The sequence below is a fragment of the Wolffia australiana genome, chromosome 1, assembly GCF_029677425.1.
Source record: "Wolffia australiana isolate 7733 chromosome 1, ASM2967742v1".
In the NCBI taxonomy this organism is placed as follows: domain Eukaryota; kingdom Viridiplantae; phylum Streptophyta; class Magnoliopsida; order Alismatales; family Araceae; genus Wolffia; species Wolffia australiana.
The window spans coordinates 26,451,576-26,461,502 of NC_135835.1; the positions used below are offsets into that span (position 1 = coordinate 26,451,576).

Sequence of the window (9,927 nt, forward strand, 5' to 3'; positions counted from 1 at the left end):
TATAAATAGATAGATAGCTGGCTAGAGAGATAGATGGATAGATAGAAAGGTAGATATATAGATAGATTAATAGATAGATGGAAAGATAGAGATATGCGCAGAGAGGTTGATGGAGAGCGAAATTGGCAGATATATTGTTAGATAGCTAGCTAGAGAGATAGATGGATAGATAGACAGGTAGATATAGATAGATAGATAGATTAATAGATAGATGGAAAGATAGAGATATGCACAGAGAGATTGATAGAGAGAGAAATTGACAGATATATAGTTAGGCAGCAAGCTAGAGAGATAGATGGATAGATAGATAAAGATAGATGGAAAGATATAGATGAACATAGAGAGATTGATAGACAGAGAAACTGATAGCTATATAGTTAGATAGATGCAAATAGATAGATAGTTAGAGAGATAGATAGATAGATAGATAGGCAGGGCGATATATATGCATATATAGATAAGTAGATAGATGGAAAGATAAGATATGCACAGAGAGATTGATAGAGAGAGGAGTTCATAGATAAATAGATAGGTAGATATATTTGAGATATATAAGATATATAGATAGATGGATAGGCATAGATAAATAACAATAGATAGATGGATGGATACACATACAAAGACAGGTAGATATACGGGCTGATAGATAGACAATTAGACAGTAGAGAGAAAGATAGACAGTACATATATATATATAGATGGATTGAAAAAAAAACAATAGATTGATAGTTACATATATAGATAGACAGATGCATATAGGTAGAAGATAGATATAGATAGATAGATACATATAGGTATAAAGATAGATATAGATAGAAAGGTAAGATAGAGATAGAAACATAAATAGACATAGAAATGCAGAAAGACAGATGGATAGAAAAAGAGATAGATAGATAGATTAAAAAAAAAGAAGTGAATAGGTAGATAGATGGATAAAAAGATTATAGAAAGAGAGATAGATAGACAGAGACTGATCGAATGAGTGAGAAAGAGAGTCACGTGTCGCGCGCTCTTCGGTCAGTAACGGCCCCATAAGAAGAGATAGAGAGAGAGAGAGAGAGAGAGAGAGAGCGGGAACTGAAATTAGAGAAGCGACAGAAGATGAGGTCACCGCAGGTGGACTTACCGCCAACGATCCTACCATAGGCGGTAATGTTTGGGGCAAAGGGGACATGTAATGGCACGTTGGTTAATTATCAAAATCGTAGGGGTCTTTTTGTATTTTGATATTAATGTTGGACCGGCTATTCAAAGCGCCGGTCCGAGCCCGCACACGCCACCTAACAGCTAGCATCGAGCAAGATGCAGACGGGTCACCGTCGATCGGGAATTGGACGGTCAGGATTGACGGATGGAGTTGGGGATGAGGATGAGTAAGATGTCCAGGTGATTCCCCCCCGGCATACTGGTCTTTATGAGAGACAGAATGGATCACTTTCATAAGATTAAGATAGAAAATGTAGACATTGTTTCTGGGAAATTTATTATAATTAATATTTTTATATTAATTTGACTTTGAAACTTTAAGAGAGAGATAGGATCACTTTAAACACCCTTATAAGAAATTAAGAGAGAAATTTTAGACATTGGTTCTGGAAACTTTATTATAATCGGTATTTTTATATCAATTTGATTTTAAAACTTTATGAGAGAGAATGGATCACTTTAAACGCCCTTATAATAAATTAAGAGAGAAAAATGAAGACATTGGTTCTGGAAACTTTTTTGTAAACAGTATTTTTATATCGATTTGACTTTGAATGTTTGTATTGGCAAGAATCAAGCCTTGTGCATGAGGAGAACGAGTTAAATATATTTGAATTTATAATTAGGTAAACGGTGACGGGGAATCAGATTTTGAAAATAAAATTAAATACTGCATAAATTAGTGGTGAAATTCTGAGATATTTGGTATTTTATAATAAGGACACTTAAGGAGTTGTTAAACCATCAAAGGGTTGGTGAACTGGATTTTCTTGGACTCCTGCTTATCTTTTAATGTATTTTTCCTCGATGATCGTTACTTTTGGAAAATTCATATTTAAATTAGTATCTACGATTGTTTTGATACTTACTCTTTCGTCTCATTTAATCTATGCATTTTTTCAAAAAAATTATATGCTGCATTCAGCTGTTTTCAATTCACTGTAGATTACTGTGGGTTGTTGTGTTCATAAGGTTAAATATTTAGCTCTTTTCAGAATTGATATTTTTATAGATGCATGGCTTATAAGGAACTTGTATGCAGCGTTCAATTGTGCTTAATTGACACTATATTAATTTGTGTGTCATCTTCCATGTTCTTATGTTGCTAAGGTTAACATATTCATCTATTTTCAGGATTTGAAAATTTATATGTGCGTTTATTTCAAGGAGCTTGTATGCGGCATTAAAATGTTTGTAATTTACACTATATTAGTTTGTGTTTAATCCCCTGGGTTCTTATGTTGCTTTAATTAGCTCTTTTCAGAATTTAACAAGTTTATTCTTCGAAGTTAATTTTTTCTTATGTGCTCTATGTTATTTAACCGTTTTCACTGTTGATTTATATACAGAATTGAGAAACTATTGCGCACACCTCCATTGTTGTTTAGCATAAAGAGATGCACTAAAGCCCTACAACTTCTACTTTTGTCTTTTGATTCGCTCATCCAAAGTTATAACGTTGCTTGAAGTTTGGATCACTATAAATGAATAAGCATGGGCATTTAAAAATGATGCTTTAGAAAATGTAATTAAGAGAATATACATTTTTATCTTCTATGGATCTGTAATCTTTTTTGTTAAATTATTTATTCATTAAATTTTATAATACTCCTTTAAAAATTAGAAAACATTCATTCTTGTAAAACTTTTTATGAGCTTCCCTTGGAATTGAATTTATTACTGTAAATTGTGAGTAATTTAGGCAGTTTTCATGAACCAGATACTGTATAAGGTAATTTAATATCATGAGATTGATTGAGTAATTTAATTTTATATATTTTTATTGATTGATAGGTCATAGTCAAAATGTGATTTGATCTGATTCGACTCAATCATTGAGTCTGACTAAAAATACAGAAAATCTTAATGATTCAAGGACAATTCCAAAACAACATCTGATTACATTTTGTCCATAATATTTTAAAGTTGATAATTTAAAAATAATATAAAAAACAAACCCTATCTTTTTATGTGAATGACATAACAGAAGTGATAATGCTGACTAGTTACATACATATAATACATAAACTGATGATATGAGTAAATTACAATGCATAAATGCAATTTAGATATTCATATTATGAGTGATGGAAATATATGTGGCCGTTAAGCCAATCACACACTCCACATCTCGTTCCATATTCATTAATAGAACATATTCATTATAGTGCACGTGTAATGCGTATAATGAAGTCCATGAATACATGATCGGACTTAGTGAATTATGATGAGATCGTAATGCGGAGATCACTAGTCTTTAAGCATGTGTTCTAAACATTCCTATTCGAAGGATATGCGAGAAGGACATCGAAGTATCCGGATAGAATAACACTATGTAGCCTCACTCATATGATGAGTATGGCCGGTCCCATAGCCATTAGTGTGGCGACACTAAGGATAGATAGTGGGTGCTCTTTAGTGAAAAGAGTTCATTGAATTGATCCGTACGAATCCCAGAATGGTATTATACTGAACTGTCAATCAGGTTGATTCACGTCACGATTGTGTAAGTGGTCCTTAGACCTGAGACACCAAAGACGTCTTGTGGACGGACGGTTGTACTTTGGCTATGGCCAAAGAGTCTCTAATCATGGGATTCTAAACGGTCTTAGTTCGGGTGCATCAAGAAGTACACGAAGGCGATTGAGTGGTCAAGATGGGATCGTCCACCCTCGGTATAAGAGGTGACAGCTCAAGGAAGACAATGCAACAAAGTCCTTGGGCAAGGTAGTGAAATATCGGAGAAGAGTTCTCCGATGATTTCCAAATGCATTAGTACTAACTCGGATGACCGATTAGGGTTTGACAGTTGACCCTACCCAAGTCGTCCAAGGAGCGTCAAGTGGATGAGGGATTATACATACACGGTAACCGATGATGAACAGGTTCCATGAGTGAGTTGATACATACTCCTTTGTATCTTCTAGGACACGAGGTGTAGCTTGGCACCTCACGTGTCAGAGTCTCGACCTATCGATTGGGTTAAATCGATCCGACGTTAATTAATCTATAAGATGATATAGTTAATTAATTTGGAAGGCCAATAAAGGTTATTGGGCCGTTGGAGTCATTAACTAGACTGATACATGGGCCTAGAGGGTCACACGCAAATGGTATTTTGGACGTTGGAAGATATACTTAAGTTTTGGGGGTTTTTATGAAAAATAACTACTTAGTATAAATAGAGGAAGGCCCTGAACGAAATTCACCCAGGCCAGAATTGTTCAGGGGCCTTTCCCCTTCTTCTCCACTCTCCCCACGCCCCCTCTCCATCCCTGATGTGATCGGGACAATGTAACGACGCCGACAGAGAAAGAACGTGGCTCGTCAACGAGAAGGAGGAGATTTGACGTGCCGAGGGCCGCGTGGATACATCTAGAGGCTGCACACTTGAGCAGCTCGACTCGTCTCACTCCGGGATCTAAGAAATCACGAATGAGATTCGTGCAAAGGTACATTGTTTCAATGTTTTCGTTGATGCCGTTCGATTCGCAAATAGACTTCCGCTGCGCATCGTTTTTGATTTGTTCATCCAGATCTAGGCCTCTAGAGCCCAACAATCAGAACCTCTATGAACATAAAATGTATTTTATTAAGGGATCATAAACCTTTTGTTATCAGAGCTCGTGAAAGGCACTCTTTTCTCAAGTTCATTCTATGTCATATTTTGTAGTTATATCATAAACAAACTACAAAGTCAGCAAACCTTGAGCTATGAAAGAGACAGATTAAATCGAATCAGAATGTAATGTTAAGTAACAGAATATAATGCCTCTTATTTTGGGTAAAAAAACAACACAACATGACAAAATATGGTTTGAAAACTTCAAAACTACTATAGTATAACTTCTCTAATTTATGGGGATAAGTGAACAACGAAACATATGAGTGAACTAGATGTGAAAACCAATATACATTGTGTAAACTTTGATATGAACAGAACTCAAAGGTATACACAAGGTATGCATAAAAATTAACATTTCAATAATTAAGAATTATTTTTTAACCAGATATAAAATAAAACAAGAGCTCATGAGATTTTTGGTCAAATGAGGGAGTCTAACCTATACAAACTAATGAAAACCGAACTTAACTGAGGCTATCTTAAATGAGAGTTATGTGATGGGAACCATTTGTTTCATAGCTCATCTAAGTGCGTAAATACTAAACCAGAGCCTCTATTAGTGAATTTGGGGATACATACTAGCTGAGAAGAAAAGGGATACACCATATTCACTAATAGATCAAAATTTAACCTGCATGGATAAACCAAAATATATGAAATGGTTGGGTTGTAGACTACCCTTATTTCCCACCTACGGGGATATCAACATGAAGGCAAATCATATGTCATTATTGAGAATTGACATTGACCAAGAGGGAGAATACAAACCCAAAATATCCATAATTGATTTGGGACATGTATAAAATACAAGAGATCGTGGGCTTTTTTTTTCTAGAAATGAGGCTCTTAACATACCCAGGAAAATGGAAATCTTCCCAAGAAGCTCATTGATCTCATTGTTGATAAGGGGACCCAAACCATCATTCCCACCACACAAGCGCATGCAGGGGCTTATCTGCAAAATCATCCTGAAAAGCCAATTAATCAGACTACAGATACGATCTCCACTTTCTCTGAATCTTCCTCCACACTCAAACTCTGATCTTCTTCTCCTCTTCCCGGCGACCCTCCCCAGAGCTTGTTCGAAGGGCTTTCCCCTTTACAGGGTCTAAAAGTTTCATTCTTCTTCGTTTATCGGAAGATCGCCGGAAGAGAAGGTGGAAAATTTCCCCCCTTTAGCAAAACCCATTTCCTATTTCTTCTTGTTCTTCGTTTATACTCTCATGCCGATCGTTACCATGTTCTCTTCTCTCGTTTCCTGCGAGCTCCCGTCTGTCTTTCCCTTCTGCCTGAATCCAACATAGTAATATATATCACAGATTGGTAGATAGACAGGTAGATAGGTAGATAGATAGATATATAGGTAGATAGATAAATAGATAGATAGATAGATTTCATGGCTTCTTCCACTCCGACCCAGTTCATGAACCCGGCTGGAGCAAGCCAGATCCAACACCAGAACTTCCACAATCCGCTACAGAAGCACATCCGGCCGCCCAACCAGCGCCATCGCCGCCGCGTCTCCCAGCGCTTCCCTTCGTCGTCCGCCGTCAACGCCACCGCGACAACCGCGGCCAATTCCCTCTGCTCCGTCGCCGCCGCTGCCGCCACCGCCGCCACCGCAACCTCGTGTCCCTCCTCCTCCCCAAGCCCGCCTTCGAAAGCCGAGCTTGGCCCGGAATTCAGGGGAACCCGGTCGACCCGTGTCGTCTCCAAGCGGCACGTCAACCGCCCGAGGGCCTTCAATGGCGTCTCCAACCACCGGCCCCCGTCCTCGGCCGCTGTCGACTGCTTCAACCACCTCTGCAACTCCAATGGGGAATCCCTGACCAGAATTCTCCTCAGCTACGAGCTCGTCCTCTCCGGCGCCGATGACTATGCCCACCTCATCCGCCAAATCGGCGAGGGAAGACACCAGAGCTGCCCCAAAGTCCTCCAATGCTTCCAATTCGGCATGCCCCGAATGCGAGACCCGACGGAGAAGGGGAAGCTCCTCACTGCCTTGATCAGCGTGCTTGGGAAGATGGGTCGGGCCGACTTGGCCAAGGAGGCCTTCGATGCCGGCCTTGCCGGCGGCTACGGCCACACCGTCTACGCCTACTCGGCCCTCATCTCGGCCTACGCCAGGAGCGGGCGATCCGCCGACGCCCTCAAGCTCTTCGACTCGATGAAGTCCCTCGGCCTGCGGCCCAACAGCGTCACCTACAACACCGTCATCGACGCTTGCGGCAAGTCCGGCGAGGACCTCCACACCATGACCCAGATCTTCAGAGAGATGATCAGCAGCGGTGTCCGCCCCGACAAGGTCACCTTCAATTCTCTGCTTGCTGGCTGCAGCCGGGCTGGCCACTGGGAAGACGCGCGCCACATGTTCGACGAGATGATTCTCCAGGGGGTTCCCAGAGATGTGTTCTCATACAACACCTTCATCGACGCCGTCTGCAAGTGCGGCAACATGGACATGGCGACATGGCTTGTCGCCGAGATGCGGCGTGGTGGCGTCCGCCCCAATGTGGTCACCTACAGCACTCTTATGGATGGATACTCGAAGCTTGACAGGTTCGAGGAGGCTCTGAAGCTCTACCAGGAGCTGAATTCTGTGGGAATTACTCCGGACCGGGTCTGCTTCAACACTCTGCTCTCGATCTTCGTCAAGATGGGGAGGTTTGAGGATGTGGGCAGGGTCTCAAATGAGATGGACGAGCTCGGGATCGACAGAGATGTCGTCACCTACAATGCTCTGATCGCTGGATATGGGAAACAGGGGAAATTTGCAATCGTGGCAGAACTGTTGCACAAGATGAAGAAGGAGGAGGTCCAGCCCAATGTGCTCACTTACTCCACTCTGATTGATGTGTACTCAAAGGCGGGGATGTACCAGAGTGCCATGGAGTCGTATGCCGAGTTCCGAAGGACGGGGTTGAAATCAGATGTTGTGCTCTACAGCTCCCTAATTGACACGCTCTGCAAGAAGGGGATGGTGGAGTCTGCAGCGTGGCTGCTGAATCGGATGATTGTGGAGGGGGTGAGGCCCAATGTGGTGACCTTCAACTCCATTATCGACGCCTTCGGGAGGTCAGCGCAGGTGCAAGAGGAGGACAAGCAAAGTAGCGGAGAACCCAGAGCGGAGGGTGGGCAAGTCTTGCAAGTGTTTGGACGTCTGGTGAGAGGCACATCTGCCTCTCCTGTTGCAGAGACAGGGAGGAGGAGCTCCCAGGAGTTGGTCTGCATCTTTGACCTGTTTCGGAGAATGCATTGCCTGGGGATAAAGCCGAATGTGGTGACTTTCTCGGCGATCTTGAATGCTTGCAGGTGAGCCGCAGCACACCCAATCTGTCATCTTCAAATGGGTAAATCAAATTTGTGTTTCTGGCTAACCCTTTTGTATTTTTTATGGCTCTGGTACTTGCAGCCGGTGTGATTCCTTTGAGGATGCCTCAGCTTTACTCGTTCAGCTCCAGGCATTCGATCGTCATGTCTATGGCGTCGCATATGGGCTTTTAATGGGCTCAAGGGATGTGTGGGTCCAGGCACGATCTCTGTTTGATGAGTTAAAGAGGATGGATTCATCCACAGCCGCTGGATTTTACAATGCGCTGACTGACATGCTGTGGCATTTTGGCCAGGTGAGCTGGATTGATTAAGGTTTTTCTGGTAGTTTACTCTGGTTCTTGATCCTTTTATGAAGTCTTTTTTACTTAAGCTATCCATGATTTCCCTTGGAATATATCTTAGAGTTAGGAACATCCCGACTGTTGATATGTGACAACTTTTATGGTGACTTGGGTTGATGGTTTGCTCATGAGGATGGCGTCTACATCAACGGGTGTCAAAGTTGTTGTTGCCATCAGCCTTCCTTACTTTTTGTCAATGTCATCGTCATCGTCAACTAGGCCGTTTGACATTGATGAGGACATTCATGTTGATGGGGTTGACAAAATTTTTACTAGAAATTTTCTAGGTTAATGGCTGATGTTGATGGGGTGTGTCAACCATCTGTGATATCTTGTCATCATCGATGTCAACCAGCCACCAACCTGAACCTAGTCAAGCATCATTGTCAACGTCACTGTCAACCTCAACAAAAGTCGATGAAATTGACTATGATGCTGACGCTGTCGAGTTCGGAATCCTAATATTTTGAGATAAAACGTTTCCCTACCCATTGTTAACTTTATTATCAGATTAATGAGTTCGCTATCTCTTAAAATATATTTGCTTCATGTATGAGAACAGAAGAGAGGAACCCAGCTCGTTGTATTGGAAGGGAGGCAAAGGAATGTCTGGGAAAACACATGGACAGACTCCTGCTTGGATTTGCACCTCATGTCATCTGGAGCGGCCCAAGCGACAGTTCATGCCTGGCTTCTCAACATTCGCTCCATTGCGTTTGAGGATCGTGAGCTGCCTTCCCTCTTGAGGTAAACCAGTTCCAAACAACTTAAAATTTTTCTAGAAAAAGAGGGAAATGAACTAATGATGTTGGTTGTGGGCAGCATACTGACTGGATGGGGAAAGCATAGTAAGGTGGCGGGCACGAGCTCAGTTCGGCAAGCGGTGGAGGTCCTTCTTGCTTCAGTGGGTTCACCTTTCCATGCAGAAAAACTCAATTTGGGGAGGTTTGTGTGCCAGGGATCGAAGGTGTCTGCCTGGTTGAAGGAATCCAGGACATTAAGTGTTCTTACTCTTCGAGATGACAGAGCTCAGCCTGATGGCTTGTTGAACCCCCTGTTGTCAAACTTTCAGGTAATGTCCTTGTAGACACCTTCATACCATCCCATTATTATGCATAGTTACTGAATGGAAAATAGGTTTGTATGTTTCTGACCTCTTTACGGGAGACAGTTTAGGAAGTGGCCAGTAAGAACTTTCGGCGTGTTCTTCAAGATAAATGAAATGGGTCTTTCAAGTGGGATCTATGAGTGGCCTATTTACATGATATGGTTGAGGCTGTGTCTTTCGAGAAGTTTGGGCCTGTTCTTCAATATCAATAAAATGGGTCTCTCTTTCTGATTTATGAATGGGAGGCCTCTCCCTGTTTAACTTGACACTAGGGTTCGGGGATTAGATCTGATCAATCAAATGTTTGATTTGAT

General features: G+C 41.7%; 1 protein-coding gene across 2 annotated transcripts; it reads left to right on the top strand.

The window, feature by feature from the left end:
- The first annotated feature begins 5,833 nt into the window (after window positions 1-5,833).
- Window positions 5,834-9,653, top strand: GUN1 (s uncoupled 1). 2 transcript variants are annotated; one of them, XM_078587140.1, is made up of 5 exons: window positions 5,834-5,988; window positions 6,252-8,143; window positions 8,244-8,457; window positions 9,068-9,252; window positions 9,328-9,653. In XM_078587140.1, exons 2-5 carry the CDS (start codon window positions 6,255-6,257, stop codon window positions 9,590-9,592), a joined length of 2,553 nt encoding a protein of 850 aa, XP_078443266.1. In that variant the 5' UTR covers window positions 5,834-5,988; window positions 6,252-6,254; the 3' UTR covers window positions 9,593-9,653. The 2 variants fall into 2 exon arrangements, with proteins under 2 accessions (XP_078443266.1, XP_078443259.1); XM_078587133.1 differs by having other exon boundaries at window positions 5,834-8,143.
- The last annotated feature ends 274 nt before the right edge of the window (window positions 9,654-9,927 follow it).